This window comes from Zea mays, chromosome 8, assembly GCF_902167145.1.
Source record: "Zea mays cultivar B73 chromosome 8, Zm-B73-REFERENCE-NAM-5.0, whole genome shotgun sequence".
NCBI lineage: Eukaryota > Viridiplantae > Streptophyta > Magnoliopsida > Poales > Poaceae > Zea > Zea mays.
This window is the reverse complement of record NC_050103.1, coordinates 30,171,704-30,195,302: the sequence shown is the minus strand read 5'-3', so window position 1 is coordinate 30,195,302 and position 23,599 is coordinate 30,171,704. Positions and strand designations below refer to the sequence as shown.

The 23,599-nt window shown below is 46.5% G+C and overlaps 2 protein-coding genes across 8 annotated transcripts; both read left to right on the top strand.

The window, feature by feature from the left end:
* Positions 1 to 10,804: 10,804 nt before the first annotated feature.
* Positions 10,805 to 12,237, top strand: LOC103635019 (isoflavone reductase homolog IRL-like). Its single transcript, XM_008657587.3, has 2 exons — positions 10,805 to 11,161; positions 11,226 to 12,237. The coding sequence occupies exons 1-2, from the start codon at positions 10,907 to 10,909 to the stop codon at positions 12,021 to 12,023; spliced, it is 1,053 nt and encodes a 350-aa protein (XP_008655809.1). The 5' UTR covers positions 10,805 to 10,906; the 3' UTR covers positions 12,024 to 12,237.
* A 5,568-nt stretch (positions 12,238 to 17,805) lies between these two features.
* LOC103636848 (pentatricopeptide repeat-containing protein At5g66520) lies at positions 17,806 to 22,474 on the top strand. Of its 7 annotated transcripts, XM_035961651.1 has the most exons (5): positions 17,806 to 21,069; positions 21,312 to 21,354; positions 21,430 to 21,529; positions 21,609 to 21,941; positions 22,117 to 22,474. In XM_035961651.1, exon 1 carries the CDS (start codon positions 17,861 to 17,863, stop codon positions 19,607 to 19,609), a length of 1,749 nt encoding a protein of 582 aa, XP_035817544.1. In that variant the 5' UTR covers positions 17,806 to 17,860; the 3' UTR covers positions 19,610 to 21,069; positions 21,312 to 21,354; positions 21,430 to 21,529; positions 21,609 to 21,941; positions 22,117 to 22,474. The 7 variants fall into 7 exon arrangements, with proteins under 7 accessions (XP_035817544.1, XP_035817542.1, XP_035817543.1 ...); XM_035961649.1 differs by having other exon boundaries at positions 21,317 to 21,354; positions 21,609 to 22,474; XM_035961650.1 differs by having other exon boundaries at positions 21,609 to 22,474.
* Positions 22,475 to 23,599: the final 1,125 nt, after the last annotated feature.

The following is a 23,599-nucleotide window of genomic DNA, read 5'->3' as shown; positions in this document are numbered from 1 at the left end:
TGTCCTCACCAACAGGTGAGACAATCACGCCTCCTGTGCTGCCAGATGGACGGCGGGGGTAGTACTTCAGGTTGAGACCATCAGCTACCCCACCGAGAACTGAGCAGTAGTGCGAAAGCACACGCCATGCAGCATCTTGCATGGCCGCCTCAGCTGAGTCTCGCTCAGAGATGGAATAGTGCTCTGAGCAGACCTCCGCACCCCGGAGACTGTTCTCCGAACGGCGCACCAAGCAGGTCGCCTCCTAGCGGTCCGGGTAGACCCCACGACTGTGCTGGAAGACCACACAGCGATACTCGATAGACAAAGTACACCGGTCAAGTGCCCGACGTAACAGGGTGTCGAGCGCATCGTGGAAGTGACACCCGCGAGCAGCGTCGCGAGTGATGTGTCGAGCAACCCATCCTTCCGACTCCTGGTCAGCAGAAAAGTCAATGTCGTGGCTTGAGCTGTTGTCGCCTCCTCCGTCGTCTGGGTCTCCTCCAGTAGCTACTCCAGGGACTGGGGCGCTCAGTGGTGGTGCAGGGGGCGCCTCCAGGGGAAGCACAGGGGAGCAGCTCCTCACAGACTCTATCTCCTGCTGGAGCGAGAAAGAAGAGCCATGCTGCTCCTGTCGTCGACGTTCCTGCTCCTCATGCAGGCAGTGGTGCAGCCTCTCCAAGTGGCTGGACTGACCGGACACGGGACGGCGAAGCGGACGCTCCGCGAGACGAGAGGGTAAGAAGGGGATGACAGACTTCTGTGCGGTGTGTCTAAGACGAGCCATCTACAAAAGACACCGCAAGCATAAGAGTGAGATTAGAACTAGTATGACCAGCAAGTAATGAACCATAAATAAATGAAGGATTAGAATAAAACACAATTTTCAGCAAGGTATAATATATAGTAGAACATAGGTTTGGTCGGTATGACCAACTTTTGAAGGGATATCGAAGTCAAGGCAGGGACAGAGGTCTATAATCCTTAGAACGACCATTCTACTCTAGGTTAGCGGTCCTACAATCAGCACGGCTTTGATACCACCTATGTCACACCCGGTTTTAGAAGGCAAACCGAATGCGAACCATGTACGTGCCAGGATCAGGAATTCACGTACACAGCAGTTACATAACATGGACATCATCACACAGTGCTCAAATAGTATTAAAAAGGGAAATAATAGTCGATTACATCATATGTCTGAGACATCCACATAGTCTTTACAATAAATCAAAGTGCGGAAAAGAAATGTAGATAAACGTGGCCTTCACAGACAGCCGACTAGGGGTTGCCGCTAACCCACACCTAGAACTCGTCGTAGTCTTGGAACTCCTGGAAGTCTCCTTCCATGGCTTCATCCTCTCCTGAGCAGGGGTTGCAATGCTGACAACCTGGGGGGTTTGGTGTGTAGAGCAAGGGTGAGTACACATCAACATACTCAGCAAGTATCCTGTTTGGCTGTAGTGGACTAGCTTTATGTGGGGGTAAGTCAAGCAGTTGCTTTTAGTTGGTCAGATTATTATTACTAGTAGAGAAAGTCAAGTTTTAGGATTAACCCACGTTATTAACCCAAGTGTACTCCTTTCCAAATGGAAAGAGCACCACTTACCATTACTAGAGTCAATACCAAGAACCATCAATCTCATTGCCACCTGCAAATCCGAACATCTCTGATCAAGTACCACTAATCACTGGAGGTCCCTTGGCCGCTCATAACCGTGAGCACGGCTGATATATCAGTTTTCTAACACTCTGCAGAGGTTGTGCACTTTACCCACAAGCCGTGATTTCCCTTTCTGCCCGGAGATCATGACTCTCCATTGATCACTACCAAGGTGACCCAGCAGGATATCACTACGTAGCCTTTACAAAGATTCCCCGGGGCTGTAGCCACCCGTTAGGTTTCCTAAATGTACCGCACTCCTCCCCAAGGGACAAATCAACCTTGGCAGAGCGAGCCGCATACACCGAGCCCCATTGACGGCACGACGGCTAAGCGAACTACACCCCGGTTCCTCTAATTATTCAGCTAAGGGCGTTCCACTCCACCCTCATGGTTGCACTGTTTTCCCGGGCGATCATCCAACGAACAGGTCCTTACGGAGAGGCACTCGAGAACCCGCTCGAGCCCCCTTGAAGACCACAAGTATAACATCATAATAAACGAAGGGAAAACAGCGTATCATTGATAATTCTCATCATGTTCATTGATTAGAGTTGAGCAATAGCATAAGACTAAGCAATAATAATCCAACCCAAATAGGTAAACAAGGACACGGATAACAAAAACTAGTAAATCCTTAGGTATAAATGTGTAATGCGGGAGGTGAATTAAAGAATGTGTAGGACAGAGATAGGTCAAGGGACACTTGTCTCCACCAACCGACTGCTGCTCAGGGGCTTCTCCTGCGAGTTCTTCGGGCTCTTCAACCGGATCGTTCTCTATGCGAGCGCAAACATACATACATCCACACATTTAATACAAAAGAACAATACACCATACAATAGAATGCAGTAAATAAACAGACGTTCCACGCGGGTTCGCGATTAAGGCTAAGAGAGAAAGAGAAAAAGACAGTCGAGAAACGATCACATTACATGATTATGAATTAAATTACTTGCTCAATGGAAGGGAATTAATTTGGACACTACGTTTTAGCATAAAGTAAAGTCAAGTTCCACATTTAATTATTATAAACAATTGAAGATGACTGAAAGGGAGTGGTCGCACGTCGAGACGTACGACACGACATTTAGATTGAATTAAGAAGTAAACGACTCGCCGCGCGACAGAGCGCACAACGAGACACTTGCACTAATTATAAAGAGACGTTAAGCATCGCGCGACGAAGTGCACGACGACATATGCCAACAGAGCTGAGTTTAAAGTGGAACGTCGCGCGTCTGGACGCGCGACATCGCACCTTAAACAACCTGAAGTTAAAATAGATCGTCGTGCGACGAAGCACGCGACACAACACTTTAATGAATATAAAGTAAGAGAATCGTCGTGCGACGAAGCGCGCGACGCAGCACATTAATAAACACAAATTTAAATTGAATCGTCGCGCGACGAAGCACGCGACGCAACACATTGATAAATACGAACTTGAATTGAATCGTCGCGCGACGAAGCGCGTGACGCAACGCACTCATTAAACTAATTTTGAAACTAACTAATCCGAGGGTCGGACGCCACGCAACGGGGCTTGAACGGCCGCGCGCAGGGGGGTCGAGGCCGCGCGCAGGGGCCGCGCCGGACGGGGAAGGGGAGGGGAGGGGCCGAGCGCCACCGGGGAGGGGAGGGGAGGGGCCGCGTCAGACGGGGAGGGAAGGGGAGGGGCCGAGCGCCGCCGGGGAGGGAAGGGGAGGGGCCGCGCCCGCCGGGGACCGGAGGGGAGGGGCCGCGCCCGCGCCGGACAGGGAAGGGGAGGGGCGGGGCGGGGTGCCGCGCCGCCGCGCAGGGACGCGCGCGCGCAGGGGAGAGAAGAGGGGGCGCGCGCAGGGGGAGAGAGGAGGGAGAGGGAGAGAGGGAGAGAGAGAGGAGAAGGGAGGGGAGCTCACCTCGGGGTCCAAATTCTGGTGATCGCCGTCTCCAAGCCCTAGGGCACCACGGGGAGAGAGAGATGGGAGAGGGAGAGAGAGAGAGGTTGCTGCGTGGGAAATCCAAATGAGAGAGGGAGAGGAGGAGGGGTGCATGGGGGGTGTGGGGCGCTGGGGGCGCGCGAGCTGGGTTGGGCCGGGCCGGGCTAGGCTGGGCTGGGCTGGGTCACATCGCGGATCGAAACCCACGACACGCACGACCATTAAACGGAATTAAATCGCGAACTTAAATCCAAAACGGAACGAGACGAACACACGACATCAGACAAAGAAACGTGTTTCGGCATGATGCAACACCCATGACACTTAGGTTTTGTTCATACACGACACGGACACCTGTCACTATACTGGTTTGAAATTGGGAAGAAGGAGCGGAACGGGAAGAGAAAAGAGAGTAACGCCCGAATTTGGTGAGAGAAAAGAAGAAAAAATTCTACCCCCAAATTCAGGGTGTTACAAAGGCTGAGTCATTAGATCCCCGATAGAAGTCCTCGATCACTGCCGCTTCCGCGACCTCGGGAATACGATTTCTCATGGTCTGAAATCTTTTTAGGTATGACCGGAGAGTCTCATCCCCTCGGCGCTTGATGGATTTGAGGTCCCATGGCTGCGCTGGTTTGTCGGAGAGAGATTGGAAGTTGGCGGTGAAACGCCGACTGAAATCGCTCCAGTCATCGATGCAGTGTCGGGGTAAGTGTCGAAGCCATTGCAGTGCATCTTGCCCGAGGACGATAGGCAAGTATGCGGTCATCACATCTTTGGTTGCCCCAGCAGCTCGGGCGGTGGTGGTGTAGACGGCCAACCAGCCTCCTGGATCCTGCTTAGGCTCGTACTTGTCGACGTTGGAGACTTTAAAGTTAGGGGGGCATTGGATGGCCCTGAGGCGTGGAGTGAGCGCCGATACTCCACATGTATCCTCCTATCGTTGATGATGATGTCTATCCCGGGGAGGGGAGTTGTTGTCGTGGTGCCTCGACCGTCCCCGGGTCGTGCCACCAGTCGAAGCCGTTGCCGACTCAGTTCTGGTGGCCTGACTCCGCGCAGGGATGTCGTGATCCCGGTCATATTCTTCTCGACGTCGGATCTCGTTCTCGTGTCGTCGTTCGCGCGAGGCGTTGATGGAGCTCTGTGCGTCTCGCCGACTGTTGATGGCGTGTTGTAGATCACTCGGTGGATGAGCGAGAGGTAGAAGGTGATTAGCTGCCCGAGTGAACAGCCGCCGATAGCCCTCAGCGTCCGGAGTCTGGGGGAGGCCATCGGCTATCCGAGCCAATACTCCACCGACCTCACTCGGTGTGTTCATGGCTTGGGCGAAGTCGGGGTTCAGGTTTCATCCGAAAAGAGGATTCTCTCGGTGTTGTCTCGCTTCCTGCTCAGCCTGCTCTTGAGCTTGCGACGATCCCGTCATCGGGAATTCCTCCTTTCCCTGAAGACCCGTTCTTCTGGGGTCTCTCCCATCTCTGAGACCTCGTCTCATGACACAGGCTGCGCCGGGTCCCGCTCTCCGGCTTCGTGATGTCGCTGAATATTTTGGCGTCGGTTCCTTCGTCGGCGAGATTCCCGCTGAAGAGGTTCTTCTCCTGGCGCGGTTGGTTCATCGTTGGAGACAGGATTCGATTCTACTCTTCCCTCGATGAAGAGGACGTCGGGGTAGAACGGAACCGTTGTAGTGACGAGCTTCTTTCTGTTCTCCTTTGAGGGTGGAGGTACCAGAAGAGCAGTTTGACGATCCTTGGCCTTGTTCGCCTCCTTTCTCCTAGTGATCTGTGTCCATGTCTCTGTGGAAGAGGTGGACAGCGGAGTTCTCCGGGTAGATGGACCCTCTGTTCCTGGTTTGCAGGAGGGAGTCTTGGCTCGGAGCGCTGGAGGTCGCGCTTTTTCCTGCTTCATTCTGGCTTTTCCGGAGTTTGTTGAGGAAGGTTTTCTCTCCGGCGGATCCGTGATGCGATGTAGAGTTCCCTCTTCATCTGCCACGGATGAAATGGTTCCGAAGCAGAACGTGGACCCGGGACGGAGGACGATCTTGTGCTGGAAGGTGATGGCCATTGAGCTAGCTTGGATCAGTGACACACCCCCTACCTGGCGCGCCAGCTGTCGGTGTTTTGGGTCCGACCGCGCACCCAGGGTTGCCCCTCGAGGTGCTTTTTGGAGTAGGACGGTGTTACTGACTGTAGCTCGATGGTTCGCGCTAGATGCACGAGAGACAGTGGACAATTTTGTACAGGTTCGTGCCGCTTTGAGATGCGTAATACCCTATGTCCTGGCGTGAATACTTTGTGTGGTGGGTTACAAGGAGGTTCTCTAGTATCGAGGATGTTAGAGAACTGAGTGGATGGCTAAGTAGTGAGATATGCTTTTGAGGGGATGCCCCCTAGGCCTTATATATTCGACCGTGGGGCGTTACATGCGGATATGATAACAACGTGAGCTTAAGTAATAGTGAACCGACTGAGCCTATCTTCCTATAATTCCACCGACCTATCTTCGTTCAGTTCCAATGTATGAGGACTCTATACGGGAAGGTCGGATCATTGATGTGGTTGCTGCTACAATTCATTGGGCCGTCTGGGCTTGCGTTGATCCAATCTTGTGTCAATCCACTTCACCAGACATCCCTCCCCAGGCCCACGAAGGAATGACCTTGCGAACTATTGGGCCCAAGGCCTTTCGCGAGGTCTTTTGGCCTTCCAGTGGACCCGGGGGATATCTGTCCCCCACACCTCCCCTTTATAGCTAAGGATTGATTTGGTGACAAGGGGATCCCGGGAGGATTGGAGGGGATTGAGAGGGAAATGAACTAATTTCCCCCTCAATCCCCCCGATCCTCCCGGGATCCCGGGTCACCAAATCAACCCTAAGGGGGGCACGTACAAAGGTACTAAGCCCCGACATGTGGGCCTAGGAACATTACGGATGTAATACTTGGAGCAACTAATGTTCGTTGCTGGAGCAATCTTCTTGCGCCTTGACATCCGTGATCTGTGTACCATTGGCGTGCGGGGGGAAGCTCCCCTGGCAACGTATATGTGATGATGGACACAGTCCACCTCGCAGCATGGGCGTACTGTTTGTCAATGGACTGGACAGGCACGCCGCCTGCAGGATGGCATGGACGTCGCCTGCCAGTGGAGTGGACAGGACACATTAAATGCTGAGGGGGCACATCGCCTGTCAGGCGGCGCGTCCTCTCCGCAATAAATGTAGAGGCAGCGTGGCCTAGAGGCCTTACGTCAGGCTCCGCCCGCTGGCTTACGTCACGAGCGACAGTCCAGGTGGCAGCATCGGGTCTCCGCTTGAGCGGGGAGTGGGAGCGCCCGCGGTATGGTCCGGACACGTGTCAGAACTGGACCCCCGCCCGGCCTTGATTAAGGCCTGGGCATTCTTTGCCTTAGGATCCCGGGACCCCACTGTGAGTAGCCCGGACCCCTCCTGAAGGGTCCGAGACCCGTCCTAGGGGTCTGGTTTGTACTTGTGGAGGTCTTGAACTTCGCCCGGAGGCCTAGGCTGTGCGTCCAGGGGTCCGGCACTTTCCCGTGGGGGTTCAGACCCACTGTCGCCATCTTGGAGTATATTGTCCTTCTTGGCTATGTGGAGACCCTGGAGCCGTCCACGTGGTGGGGTCATGTGTTGTTCGCCACGTGACTAAGGATAGCTGCATGGACACAGCGCCTTCATACTGTAGTAACGGGTACCCCATTTCCAGGATACCGACAAAGCCATTGGTGAACTGAGGAGAGTAACCTTTGACCCTCTCTAAGTAAAGATGCAATACTCTCAAATGTTGTAAGGCAGGTTGGCTTTGTGCCATAATGTGTTTTGTTGGCTTGTATTAGCAAAGATGTTGTCCTGCAGAACATTCTTGAAAGAACACACCTATATGAGTTAGACTGTCTAACGTTGCAGTCTATGAGATCTGGGTGATCTTTAGTAAACTCGTGAAGAGACCTTAGAGTACGACGTATATGCTCCACCCGAGAAGGAGACTACTAGTAGCCAAGTACTGGTCATGGCTTTAAGTGAAACCCATTCACACAAAACTTGCAATTCAAGGCATAGTCCATTGTCCAAGTTGTGGGTTGGTGTAACTTGGAGTTCTAGGCGGAAGTTCAACTTAACAGTCTCTACTGAAACACTAGTATATTAAACAGTAGTGAACAGTGGCAAAACTGCAAATGGGCATTTGAGATCTGGTGGGAGATTGTTAGGATTTATGAGCTATGCCCAATTGAGAAATTCAATTAAATTCTAGGAAAATCTCAAAAGCCCATATATGTGTATGGCTAAGGAATGGTGGAACCAATAGTGTCATATTGCTAGTCCAAGTGGAGTGGAACTAGTTTAAATATGGAGGCCACACTCACTCACCAAGTCATGGATGAGAGGAGAGAGTGTGGAGAGCCACATGCGCGTGAATGGTCCGTCAAAATCCGGCCCCTCGCCTTGCGGGGGTGCGGCTTTCTTTTGCCGTTTTATTTTTTGGTTGCTTGGCTGTTAAGTTTAAAATCCTAACCGATCGCTATAAAATCTAAACTGAACACGAGATTTTCGTGTGCAGATCGGATCACAGATAGTTATCTGTTCGCGGACTCGGTCCTATAAAAGGCGCCTGATAGCCAGCATCCAAATTATCCCAGTTTTCGCTTTCGCCTCTGTTCACAACTGCGCCGCCTTCAGTTCTCTTCATCCCGACCGCTGACGTGCATCTATGATCGGGAGAGCAGGTCTTCGGAACCCTTCGCCTTCGAGATCCTGCACCGGGAAAGGGCGAATAAGGTTTTTGGGAAACGTCCTCACGTGACTGTTCGTGATCTTCTAACATCGTCGACCCCGCTGATCATCAACCCCGCTGCTTCGACGTCGTCGACCCTGCTGATTCCGGTCCGCGCCATCTATCAGTATGTCTGATCAGTACACATCATCTGATTTAACTTTTTACTTCAGTTCTTCTGATTTGGTCATGATTTATATTCGGAATTTAATCTGGAAATTTTCTAATTATTCAACAAGGTCCGGATCCGTTTCAATCCATATCCCGACCTAAATCTGCGATTATAGCTAACAAATCACACAAGAAACTCGAAACACTAATTGATCCTGTGGACACGTACCATCCACACCACGAGCATGGACCCTCCGGTCATCCATTTTAGTGCCCAACAGTGTCGTCTATGAGTCTGTGTCGTAGCGTCGTCTATGAGTCTGTGTCGTCCCGTCTGTAGTGTTGTGCTGCATGTATCTCTATCCATATCCGACGTAACTGCCACTATTAGCAACAACACAAATTAACGATACACATATATGTCGCTGAAATGGCTTATAATGACAAACAAACGCTATGGGACGTCGTGTCGTCGTGGTACAATGCTGAGTTGAGGGGGATCGATATATATATGTCTGGTCACATTCATATCTTGACAAACACAAGGGACCATATTATCATTATATATATATATATATATATATATATATATATATATATATATATATATAGAGAGAGAGAGAGAGAGAGAGAGAGAGAGAGAGAGAGAGAGAGAGAGAGAGAGAGAATGTCATCGTCTTGTATACAATCTCCATCTGATGTAACCGTTACTATTCGCAGCAACACAGATTTATTGATTGGCTTGCATGCATTCACTACATATCAATTTTTCTTTGGGTTTTTTAGCCGATGTAGAAATTCACATTCGCAGTAGGTGAGTGGATATAAATATTATGTTTCGACAAATTGGTGTTATAAAAGACAAAAAAAATGTCACGACTATTAATGGAGTGGCGGCGCCGCACAGCAGCCGATCGACGACCGGCCGGCAAGTGGCAAGAAATGTGTGAGCACAGGCCGTATGCACTCACGAAGGACTTCAGGATAAATGACGCGCGCAAGTTGCTTGGCATGAAAGGGATGAGCACACACAGAAATTACTAGTAGACTAGTAGCTAGTGTTTGTTGGTGACCCGATAAATATACCACCTCTGTTCACAAATATATAACACTGTTAATTTTTTAAAAAACTTTAACCACTTGTCTTCATTTAAAATATTTATTTAAAAATGTAAAATTTTAAGTCAAGCACAAACTATATTAAATAATAAAACAAATCACAAAAATGTAAATGATAACTTATTATTTTATTGAATAAGGTGAGTGATCAAAGTTTTTTAAAAAAAATCAACTGTTTCATATATTTATAAAAGGAGGGGTATTACCTCCGTTCACAAATATATGACACCGTTGATTTTTTGGAAAACTTTGATCACTCGTCTTATTCAAAATATTTTTTCAAAAATATAAAATTTTAAAAATCAATCACAAACTATTTTAAACAATAAAATAAATCACAAAAAAATAAATGATAACTTATTATTATTTTTGAATAAGACAAGTATTCAAAAAAATAAAAAAAGTCAACGATGTCATGAACGGAGGGAGTAATTATGTTATTGTCGTCACTAAATCTTGACCGTTAAGATTAATCGATTTTGATAGGCTATTTAAAAAGCCAGTAAAATCATGATTTTCCTTATGTGCATATGCCAGCAGGCGTGTTCTTTCTCGCATGTATGCATGCAGTCGCGTGCATTTGTCTTTGCTGTCGTCCTCAGCTCGCTCCTGTTTTCTTCTTCGTGTTGCACAGTAGTTTTCGTGCGTTTCTGCTGGTCATACATACATACATATACGTGTGTATTCAAATGATACCATGCATACGTTTTTCCACTTAAACTATCTTTAACAGTTTACTCATTCATATATCTATATTCAAACTTCCCTTACAAATAAACAATATAACCTACGTTATAGAACAGAGCAAAACAATGTTTTTAGGTAAATTTGGTAAACTTGCAGATAGTCTTACGACCGCAGCTAAAGTTATAATATACTGGATTAGTGTACACACACAAACTGTGAAACTAACACAAGACACTATTGCCGTTCGTATTCGTAATGCATGTGCGAGTTAATTAATTCCGTACTGTAAACAAAAAATATACCTAAGTCGTCTAATTGATTAAAATTATAATTCCTATCTATATTTTATAATTCTCTTCTTGTTGATTGCATCTCTCTCGACGAAATCAAGCTGCGCATGTGCATGTTTCTCTACGAGAGAGGAGTTTTCTATTTCTTCTCGAAAGTTCGATAAAAAAAATAGAGTACTAGCTAGTTCAAATTAAGCTGTGACTGAATAGTATAATTAATAATGTGTATCGTCAAATGTCAGAGGGCAGGCGGGCTAGTTACGCTGTTGACAATGATGAGTTTAGATTAGAAAGTGAAGATAATATAAGAATACACGCGCGTGTATAAAGAGATCCACCATGCATCCCCATGGATGGATGCAGTTTATTCCTGATAAAATCTCTTCGTTCACAAATAGACAACATGGAGTCGTCGTTCTCGTCGTCCTTGGGTAATAACAGCAGCAGGATACTGGTCATTGGTGGTACGGGGATGATGGGGCAGCACCTCGTCAAGGCCAGCCTCGCCGCCGGCCACCCCACGGCCGTGCTCGTCCGCCCAGCCAGCAGCAGCAAGCTAGAGCTTCTCGAGACCATCAAGGCCAGCGGAGCAACCGTTATTGGAGTACGTACACTATGAACACCAGCAGAGGTAGAGCATGCAGCCCTAATTAATCATGCACATGCAGGGTGACATCTACGACCACGAGAGCTTGGTGGCGGCGTTCCACCAGGTTGACGTGGTCATCTCCGCCGTCGGCCACCACGGACCGCATGACCTAGAAGACGGCCAGCTCAGGATTGTGGCAGCCATCAAGGAAGCAGGCGGCAGCGTCAAGCGGTTCGTGCCGTCCGAGTACGGGTGCGACGTGGAGCAGGCCGCGCGATCAGCGGCGGTGCTGGAGCCGGCGCGGAGCATCGTGCTGGCCAAGGTCCGGGTCCGCCAGGCCATCAGAGCCGCCGGGATCCCGCACACCTTCGTCTGCAGTTACTGGGCGCACGGCTTCGTGCTGCCGCGCCTCGGTGACCCCCACGCCGACGGGCTTCCGGCCACCAGGGCCACCGTCTTCGGGGACGACGCCACGCGCGCCATCTTCGTGCACGAGGCGGACATGGCCGCGGTCACGGTGAGGGCCGTGGACGACCCGCGGGCGCTCGACAAGACCCTCTACCTGCGGCCGCCGGCCAACACCTGCTCGCTCGCCCACCTGGTGCGCCTCTGGGAGGACAAGACGGGGAGGGCGCTGGACAAGTACTACATGCCCGACGAGGAGCTCGTCAACAGGATCAGGGACTCGCCGCTGCCGCTCAACTTCCAGCTGGCCATGGTGCACGCCACCGTCGTCGCCGGCGTCTGCGACCAGACCGTCGACGCCGAGGCCGGCGGCGTCGAGGCCACGGAGCTCTACCCGGACGTCAACTACGTCACCGTCCACGACTACCTTGACGGTCTCAAGGAGAGCCTCACGCGCAACGTCAATTCATGACCGCAGCTCGAACGATTATATATACGTACTACTGTATTATCTATTTGTGTCGTCTTACGTTGCTATACGTGCGTGAATAAAATTCCCTACGGCTACAGCCGGCTATAGCTGCGCAGCTTCTTTTCGATTCGTGACATATGTACGTCCACCTACGATGATCTACTTTTTTCTAGAGCAAAGTACATTACTAGCGGTTTCCGAACTTGGTACGTTATGTCACTTAGTCCTTGAACTCAGAAAACCTGGCAAGCGGGTCCTTGAACTTTGTTCGGCCATGTAAATCAACACAAAGCCGGGTTTGCAAAACCAGATGACGACGTGACATGTCATGTCTGAATCATTTAGGGTTCCCAACTTGACATATTGTGTCACTTAGGTCCCCGAACTTGAATGTTAAGTCACTTGATTCCCCGAACTTTCATTATTTGCTCTAATGTGGCAAGATACATCAATATCCAGTTTATAATGTTACAAATGTACATCTTTATCTTCCAACATCTTATCTACATGGCTAGAGTTACTAACCCCGTGGCACGACACATCATCATTATTTATAATACTTTAGAAAACACTTTAGAAAGTTAAAGTTAGTAGAACATGTCATTAGGTGCTCTAGAACATCGTGGAGCTGAATTAATTACAAAATTTTAGAAAACACTTAAATAAGTTTTTTATTTATTATTTAGATAAATTTTTAAATTATTTAAATTTATATTATAAACTACAGCTCTATGCTAGAGTTGAAACATAGGGTAGTCCTAAACACCCCCTAATATATACCTACTCCCGATTTAGAAACAATGTTAGTTTCCTAACCGGGACTCTATAGCCACTATCTCCACTAGCTAGCTCGTGCTACTAATTAACGTATGTTGTTAATCGCTATTCACTTATGCTTAGCTGGTTTTGTGATTTGCCACAGAATATAATCTTGCTCCGCTGTCGACAGCAGTTATAGGCTTGAATCCAAATTATTCGACTAGCTTCCTTCTTTAGATAAATGATTTCTATAGATCAAGACGTTTTTTTTAACGTACGATCAAGACGTTTTGGATAGGAGTATCCATTCGGTGTATGGTGGAAGTCTCTACAATTCTACAAAGACCAAAAAGAGCCCCACATGATGCCTTCTACGAAAAGGATATCGTCCCTCTTCATTCCAATCCACACCCAAATATAAACGGAAATAACGTATCATGTTTTATTCAAATAAAAGTTTGCAATATTTACCATTTCTTTTGCATGTTTACAATATATACGTCGGTCAAAACAATCATACATATCATAACATGAACATGTTGCAAGCATATGTGGTTAGATAAAAGAAGTTCAATGGCCAACGATCTATAATAAGATTATTTGATTGATTATATATAAAACTTTTCTATATATGTTATGTTGTTTTCCTCTTTCATTACATCATATACGTAATAAAAAAAGGTTTTTATACCTGACACAAACCATTTTATTTTAATTATCCAATAATCATCCTAAAAATATTCAGCGAAGTAATTTATACTTAAACTAGGCCTGGACAACACTACGTACAACCAAACTGAATTTTTTGTATTTTGGACTTTTTTCGAAAAAAATCACGTTTAGATTCTAGAAAAATTTAATGTCATTTTTATATTCTTTGCTCGGCGTCATAGCCTATGGCGCTGAGGTAACACAGTTCGACGTTATAGTCTATAACGCCGAGATACCTACTGTGCTGGCACAACCTGAATGTCGTGGTGCCGACGTGGCACCGAGCTCGGCGCCGGTTGTATAAAAAATTCGGTCGTCCTCCCCTGTATGCATGTGCCGTGTCTATTGTTCCGTGGGAAAAAAAACGTACGGTTGCTCTTTCTCACATCTCACACCTAAACAAATCCAATGTGGCATGATGAAAAATAGAAAAAAGAAAGAAATGTTGATGCGAAGGCTCGCCTGAGCCAGGAGTAGATCTTTTGGTGGCGAAATGAAAAGCAACCGGCAAAGGAGCCTCTGAGACCTCAAATCATAGTATGTACTGCCAGTACTGGCGTGGCGCCCTTTTTCTTCGCTGTAACACTGCCCTACTCGTCCCCTCCTATCATCAGCTGCGTGACAGCCAGCCAGCCCACAGGCCGTCTCGTCTCCGATCCACCACTCTCTCCGCTGGGCGGTGGGTGGCCGAGCAGCGAGCAAAAGGCCAGGCCAGGCGAGGACGGGACTTCCATTCCTGAAGCAAGGAAAGGACGACCCCGACACCTCCCGAGCGCTCTGTGCTTCTGTCTGCTCCACCTCTCCACTCCACCACTGACACCTCACCCATGGCCGCCGTTCGTGGTTTTTCAGTGGCTCAGTGCAAAATTTAATATAGATGCATCATCCACACACAAATATATATAATTATACGTATATTATTGAATATTTAACGTATAAAAATTATTATGTACTGTTTTAAAATTTATAAGATAACAAATATAAAATATAGCAAAAAACACTTACTTGTTATATGATATTATTAAAAATATCTTCTAACATTTTGTGATACAAAGTCATCGCTTATATCATCGAGATCAATCTCATCCAACAACTTTTTTTTCGATATACAGAATCCTAAAACCATTTAACCTCTCTTGAGTTATAGTTGATCATAAATAGTTCATAAAAAAATTTAATTTTAAAAAGTTTCTCTCTACCGAAGCAACCATCATATGTATAGTTTATAATACTCTCTCTATATCAAAATAAAGTTTGTTTTGCTTCTTTAGTGGATTTATCATCATCAATATAAACATAAAAATTAAGAGCTAAACCAAATACTATTTTGAAACGGATGGAGTATTCGATAAGTAATTGAGACATTAGTTTAACAATATAAACGAGATTAGTCGATAACTCGATAGCGCATCGCTTTTTGCGTATTCGTGTCTAGAATAGATAGGTTTAATAAAAAAATGCTAGCGTCAAGTGGCTAGAGGCCCTTTGTTTTTTGGGGCCCGGTGCGGCCGCACCCTCGGCACCCCCTCAGGGCCGGCCCTGACCTCACCTCACGCTGTCATGGAATGGAAGCAGAGCAGCGGAACGCACACCGGTAGCAAGCAGCAGACATGCATGCAGGGGAGGACGGCCGAATTTTTTATACAACCGAGCTCGGCGGCGTCGAGCTCGGTGCCACGGCGTCCAAGTTGTGCCAACGCAGCAGGTATCTCGGCACCATAGACTATGGCGCTGAGCTGTGTTACCTCAGCGCCATTAAATTTTTCTAGGATCCAAACATGCTTTTTTCCGAAAAAAGACTAAAATACAAAAATTCGGTTCAACCAAAAGCCAAGAACTGTCGTCACTTTGTGTTTTTTCTTGCATGCGGTACTTTTCTCTTCGCTAATATATGTTTGTTTATTGAAGGATTTTTTTTAAAAGGGTCAACATCGAGGAGGATCAAAGGATCCTCGCCTGAATATTCATTTTACATGCGGTAGGTAGCAGATGACATTGTGCAATTTCTAGATTAAAGTACAAAGATCACATGCATAATCTTGCAAAAGGCCAGTATCAGTAATAAGATGAAAAATTGGAGAATGTGTTTCAGTGCTGAAAAATTGGAGCCTGTTGGTGGCGGAAGTGTGGCGGCGGCACCGCGGCAGGCAATGCAACTCTGGGCCTACCTATGTCTGTGTTGAGTCTTAATGGGTTGGGCCGGTGGTCCGTAGAAATATCTTCACCTCTAGAGATAATAATAGATACCTGAAACCCGAAAATTCGACAGGTTTTATTCAATATATAGGTAGGTTGAAATGTTTTCTCTATCCGCGGGTATAATAGTGGACCAAAATCTCTATCCGTCGGGTAGACGAATATAGATATGAATGGGTACTACCATATCCATATACCCATGAGTAAATTATACATCCATCATAATATTATTATCAATAATGAGCATATCTTAGCTAAAGAAAATCCTTCTCTGAATATTATTTTTTAACTACTAAGTTATGTAATCACATGATTTCTATATTTTAAGGTGAACTTATATTTGTGTGTTTATTTGACATTTTAAGTGATAGAAATATTAGAATTTAAGACCTTTCTAGTGAGTACGGGTTACTCGACGGGTAAAATTATCCGCACAAGTACAAATATGGGTAAGATTTAATATCTACGAGCGTATTTGGGTAACCCAACAAATATAATTTTATTAATGGATATGAGTATGAAATGGTACTATCCGACAGATATATAGTCGTTACATCCCTATCCTATGCGTCTGAGTGGAAAATGGTACCACATAAATTATATGCACGAGGCATGCGGCACGTGTGGCCACCGCTGGCATGCGTCTGAGTCTGATCCGATCCTTCACACAAGACATAAACAACAACTAGCCAATTGCTCATATTTTAATACGGTTGTTATATATTATATAAATAGGTCTGTTAGTTAGCTCCAAATTTATGGAGCTGTGGGCGTAGGTTCGAGTGCTCTCTCTATACTTTTTTTTACAGTGTGGTAGCTGCGTGGGCGGGATCGGGTGCTGAGCAAACACAGTAACCGACTGCGCGAGCACTAGGGTCCACAGGGTAGTAGCTGAGAGAGTGTTGCGCGGATGTTCGGCGTGGGGCCCATAGGACACGACATCGAGGCGGGGCGCGTGGGGTCGGAGAGCCAGTCGGGACACGTGGAGCGGATCCAGTGTGTCAGCGCGGAGGGTGAAGTCGTAGTAGCACCAGATAACTACATTAGGTTCTTAATAGAGTAGTATAGAATGAGCTGCGCTTCCCTGCCCTATAGATGGCCAAATGTGCGTGCCAAAATGGGCTGACACTAAGCACGTCACGATCGTAGTGTTTCGGCACGACACGGGCACGAGCACGATTCATATAGTGCTAGTGCTGACGCGACACAGGTCTAGTACCGTGCTTGAACCGCCACTCCGACACGATAGACTGGCACGAGCACGACACGACACGATTAAGTGACCGACACAGTTAGACATTACTTAGACCAACCAATGATATATAAATATAATTGTGACATGTGCTTGTTATTGTAAATTATTCTTTGTGATGTTTTAAATATAATGAGTTCAGGAATAAATATTCAAGTTTTAAAATTATATATAATTTATATTTTTTGAGCTTTTAAAATAAAATAGTGTTTGAACTGATACAGACACTATTATATGTTAGTGTCGTACCAGTACGACATGATTATACATTATAGGTGTAGTAACTAGGCCGCTAGTGCCGCACGGGCGCACGGCAAGACACGGTTAGTAGTAGTTTGTAGTAGTGTGGTGCCGTGGTGGCTAAGAGCAACTTCAATAGTTGTGTAAATTTTAGCTCTCTAAATCACAGATTTAATAAGTTGCTAAATGGTTTTTGGAGTAAAAAAATGTGAGTTCTCCAATAGTTCTCTAAATATAGGTTGTAATTTTGTTTTGTATCTATCCACATAAAAAATAAGTTACAAAAACTATATAATGCAGTCTAACATTTTTATTTAGGGAGTTGATAAATGATTGCCAAATGTAGAGAGAAAATAAGGTTAGATGACAAGTTGTTAAATTTAGAAAGTTCGTTTAGAGAACAGTTGGAGAATAGATTTTATGTTAATTACCTAAATTATTGATTTAGGAAGTCTTTTAGAGAACTACTGGAGTTGCTCTAATAGTGCTATGCCGTGCCGGTGTTTGGCCTAATACACCCTGGCCACGCCGCTGTGGCCGGCCGCGCGCACCCGTCTCGACGTCTCGTCGCCTCCGCGGCTGCTGCACCACAGCCACAGCCCACAGGTGCCTGCCCATCTCCATCTCTTTTAACTTCCCCTCCCTCGCCCTCCTCGACTCCGCGGACACACGTCATTAGATGTTTGGTGTCGCGGGCTACGTGGACCTGCTGTCGCGATGCGGCGAAGCGCGGGCGATTGTGCGGATCCAGGCGGCGCTGCTTACGTCCGGGCAGCTCCCGCGGAGTGTGGAGCTCCACGACGCGCTCATCCGGGCCCTCTCCCGCTCCGCGCGCCCGCACCTCGCGCTTCCGCTCTACGCCCACCTCCTCCGCGCCGGCCTCCTTCCCACCCCGCACACCCTTCCTTCCCTCCTCAAGTCCATGGCGCTGTCCCCGGCAGTACCGGGCGCCGCGGTGCTGGCACTTACCGTGCACACCCACGCCGTCAAGCTCGGTCTGGACCGGTTCGTCCTCGTCAGCAACGCGCTTATCCGCGTGCACGCGGGCTTCCTCGGCAGCCTCGCCGACGGGCTTCTCCTCCTGCGGACGGCCGCTGCAGTGGATGCCTCGACGTTCAACACCCTCATCACCGCCTACGCGAGGGCGGGCCGGCTCGCTGACGCCCGGGCACTGTTTGACGAAATGCCTGCGAGGAATGCTGTGTCTTGGAGCGCCATGGTGAATGGGTATGTTCAGGCCGGTGATGGGAGGGAAGCACTGAGGATATTCGCGCGGATGCAGGCTGAGGATGTCCGCCCGGATGACACAGTGCTCGTGGGGGTGCTCGCAGCTTGTGCACAGCACGGGGCACTGGAGCAGGGGAAGTGGGTGCATGGTTACCTCAAGGCTCATGGCATTAAGATCAACCTGTTTTTTGGCACTGCTTTGGTTGATATGTATTCCAAGTGTGGTGAGGTGCAGCTCGCAATGGACGTTTTTGAAAGAATGCAGTACAAGAATGTGCTGGCTTGGACTACTATGATAAAAGGACTGGCAATGCACGGACGAGGTTCGGAGGCTGTAATGCTCTTCGCTCAGATGGAGAGCTCAGGTATCAGACCGGATGACATTGCCTTCATTGGTGTGTTGTGTGCGTGCACACATGCAGGGTTGGTTGACAAGGGCCGAGAGCTTTTCGATTCGATGGTGAGAAAGTATGGCATTAAACCAAAGATTGAGCACTACGGATGCATGGTAGACCTCCTGGCACGAAATGGCTTTCTTTATGAGGCCAAAGAGATGATTCAGAAAATGCCCATGGAACCCGATGCCTTGATCTGGGGAGCTCTGATGGCTGGTTGTAGATTTCACAAGAATGTGGAATTCGCCGAGTATGTTGCCAAGCATTGGATCTTGTTGGAACCTGACAAAAGTGGCGCTTATGTACTTCTATCTAACATTTATGCTGCATCAGGTAGGCATGCTTCTGCTAGGGAAATCAGGCACCTAATGCGTGAAAAGGGAGTTGACAAGACACCTGGTTGTAGCACTGTGGAGGTTAATGGAGTTATTCATCAATTCATTGTTGGAGATCTCTCTCATCCTCGCATAAAAGATATTTTGTCAAAATGGTATGAGATTGATACTAGAATTAGATTGGAGGAGGGTTACATCCCAGACATGAAGGAAGTTTTGCTTGACATCGAAGAAGAAGAGAAGGAGGGTGCTCTTAGTCGGCATAGTGAGAAGCTGGCAATTGCATTTGCTTTGATTAGTATAAGTGACAATATGCCTATTCGGATATTCAAGAACCTTAGAGTTTGCCATGATTGCCATCATGTTACCAAACTAATATCCAAAGTATATGGGAGAGAAATTGTTGTTAGAGATAGAACACGCTTCCATTTGTTCAAAGAAGGCACCTGTTCTTGCAAGGACTATTGGTAGCAGTTAACACCTTTATGCTCAAATCTCTACTGTATAAAGCACCAGTTTCCATGGTTCCACAGTCGTGGTTCCCTTTCCCCTCTCGCTTTATGCAAAATAAGATAAAATTTTGTCGAAGTGTTTTCCGTAGTGACTGATAAGCTAGCTGCAGATCCAGGTTTCCCGAAATCATGCAATTCTTCTCTACTTGTGATATATCCGGAATGTTTTCCGAAAATATACTGACGGGACAACCATTCGATTTATGCACCAGGTGTCACAGTTGGGTTTGAAACTTGTGTCACCAGTTCTTAGCTTATCAACCATTAGTCCACCACCTAGCTAACTTGTAAAATGGTGTTCTACGTTCATATTTTTCATTTTTTGCGTAGTGACTGATAAGCTAGCTGCAGATCCAGGTTTCCCGAAATCATGCAATTCTTCTCTACTTGTGATATATCCGGAATGTTTTCCGAAAATATACTGACGGGACAACCATTTGATTTATGCACCTGGTGTCACAGTTGGGTTTGAAACTTGTGTCACCAGTTCTTAGCTTATCAACCATTAGTCCACCACCTAGCTAACTGTAAAATGGTGTTCTACGTTCATATTTTTCATTTTTTGTTTTGGCATCTATGAGACTCTTGGAATCAGTTGTGGAACCTCTTCAGGGCTTGTTCATTTCACCGTTAATCCATGTGGATTGGGCGGTATTGAGTCGGTTTAAATCCATAGCAAGTCAAAATACATCTCAATTCATTCCAATACACTTCAATCCACATGGAATTGGAATAACCGAACAAGGCCTCAGTTTTTTTATTATGTCGTCGACTAAGTCAAGCCAACAACATGATTGCGCTGCACACATGTATTGCTTCCTGCTCCATATATTCCAATCACCATGCAATTACTCACTGGAATATGGTGAAATATCCTGAGCAATCATATTATTAGTAAAAGAGACACATCTTTGCCTTTCAGGACCTGTGTGCTGAATTGATCTATTCACAGCCCTTTTGGGATGCTCTTATAAACTTTATAATCTTACTGGCTGAATACTGATGATGCGCCATTGTTTTCTCTCCATGGAATTACTGCTCTGACGACCATATATTATGCTTAGTCAGGATTCAGGAGTACCTTCTCATACCGCTCCAAAGGAGAGTGGAGTGTTATCGCTTCAGCATGTTTAGAACAGAACAGGTTCTTGTGCTGTCGACGCTGATTACTTGTTGTTCTTGCCTCTGCTGCAGCAGGCAAACTGAGGGTCTTCTCCATCAGAGCAGCTCACAGTGGCCTGAGCGATGCATCTGTAGAGTCTTCTTCCCCTTCCTGATAATGAAGCCCCAGTCACCGGTGCTGCTTACAGCTTCACAGGAGCAACGGCATCACTCACCAATAGGATCCTAACATCTTCCAAGAAGATTACTCTTGTCAGGCATGGCCTAAGCTCATGGAATGCAGAAAGCAATGTCCAGGTTTGTTGGTGGTGTACCGTTAATTACCCAACAATTTTCATTTACATTGGACATGAATGTGGACTGTGAAATGCAATTTGCATGTAGTTAGCTACACGCTGGAAAGTATGTTCGACCAATCATTTTACCAATTCATTCGGTCACGATACCCCCTTTTTATGAATTCTATTAGCTACCGAGTAAAACTAGTTAAAAACATGTGCCTTCTGAAGTTTATTGCTGAAATCGTTGCTTTTGTCTAGGGAAGTTCAAATCTGTCTGTTAACGGAAACCGGCGCCAAGCAGGCAGAGACTTAACTCCAAGCCTACTGTATATCTAAATGCTGAGCTTATAAGGAAGTGACACTTGTATATGTGCAGGCAACCGCTGAAATTATATGGAAAAATAAGGATGAAGCCCTTGTTTTTCTCGATTCATTGAAAGAGGCACATCTCTTCTTCTTAGAGGGCATGACCAATGGTAATGAAGTAAATCTTCTAGGAGTAGCTCGTTCATTTCGGTTTTAGGAAAATTGACCATGTTACATGCTTGGGGACAGCGGATGCTAAGAAGCAATATCCGGAGCTGTACACCAAATGGAGGGAGGACCCTGCAAATTTTCATGTCAATGGCATATACCCGATTAGGAAGTTGTGGGGGATGATAGCGAGACAAACCTGCGAGCAAATCTTGCTCACTCCGGGATAATACATCAACCTTTCCTACTTATTGTCTCCAGGTTCAGGGTGTGCCATTGTCCTTGACTGAACTCCGGTTTTGACCCTTTTTTTCTCTTTTTTGTGGGACGACAGGGAGAGAACTTCTTGGTGGTTACACACAAATCCATTTTGCGCGCGCTCATCTGCACAGCGCTGGGTATACCTCCTGAGAGGCAAGTCGTCTGAACTTTTCTGTGGCTCCAATTCTGGCTAACTTTATTTGTCCCACGTTCAACGTCTGGAAATTTTTAATGAAATTGTTTGTCAGTGTTATGTCACCAAGATTTATACAAAAAACTTGTTTTTTTTTCCTTTCCTCAAATACTCCAGCTAGTGAATAATATGCAGGTTTCGTGCCATTGATGTAAACAACGGTGGCATGTGTGTCTTCAGTCTTCACGGTGAACAAGCAAGGAGAAGCTATGCTTCAAGCCCTCAACATGACAGCACACATGTATAGTGATCACACCTATCAGTACTAGTTTTGCCCCTCTCTTGGCATGACATTACATTACCTATCTTGTATATTATTACACTCCCATTAGAGAGGACAAGTCATTACTGAAATGGCTTTGGTAAATATTAATGTGACCGTAGTGTGCATAGCAACAGGTTACAGTTAGTCAGTTACACAGATTGCCCCTGTCGGATGTGATTGTCCAAGTGAATGCAAACTGAATCATGTGAAGCCGTTTGATCTTTGAGAGACTGTTCATCTCCATCTATAATGTGCTTGCTCAAATTAAATACTTACTGAAAGGTGCTTCTGACTTCGAGAGGGAGGGATGTCTCCATTCCCCCCCCAAGAAGGCACAGTTCAGTTCAGATGCTATTAGCCGAAGCAGGTGGTATACCATTGCTAAGGCTGTTTCCATCTTTGGTATACTTTTTTTTTCTCGAAAGCGCAGGAGAACTGCGCGATATTATATTAAAGAAGAAGGACAATTACAGAAGAAAAAACAAAAGAGGCGCCTATGGCGGCCAGTAACAGGCATACAAAAACCCATCCATGTCTAAAGAAGAAACTAACAAAAATAACCACAATGCTAGCTAACTAGCAGGGATGCCCGGAATGGGGGCGATGAGCAAAGACAACTTTTTTGCACCAGCCATCTCCCATAGGTGAACCTCCAACTCAACTCTTCTAATAGCATCAGCAATACTGGGGTTCTTATTGTCAAAAACACAGCCGTTGCGTTGCTTCCATAAGGTCCAAACTCCCAGAATGACTAGAGAATTGAGGCCGTCCCTTGCAATTCCAGAGACTTTGGTGCATAACATTCTCCACCATTCAAGAAAAGCACTATCCTCAGATTGGGGGGCAAGAAACTGCAGGTTCACTTGAAGAAGCAATTTAAACCAGAATTCTCGAGCAAAGACATATCTGATCAACATATGGTCCAAGGTTTCTTGATCCTGGTCACATAGTGGACATCTCTCTGGATGGTCCATACCTCTTTTCTGCAGCCTGTCTGCTGTCCAAACCTTCCTGTGAGCGACCAACCACATAAAAAACTTGGTTTTTGGAGGAGCCCAAGATTTCCATATTCTATGAAAAGGCTCAAACTCAGAAGATCCCAAAAAGAAACCCTTATATGCTTCCTTAGAGGAGAACTTTCCGTTTGTAGCTAGACGGAAGAAATGTTTGTCTTCAACTTGAGGTCTTAAAACAATTGAGTCAATTAAATCCCACAAAATGAGAAATTCATTGATAATTCCAACCGAAAGAGCTCCTTGAATGTCAGAAATCCAGCTCTGATTAGAGATAGCATCCACCACTGTTCTCTTGCTAACCCGTCTCTTAGGGATGATCCCAAATAATCGAGGGACT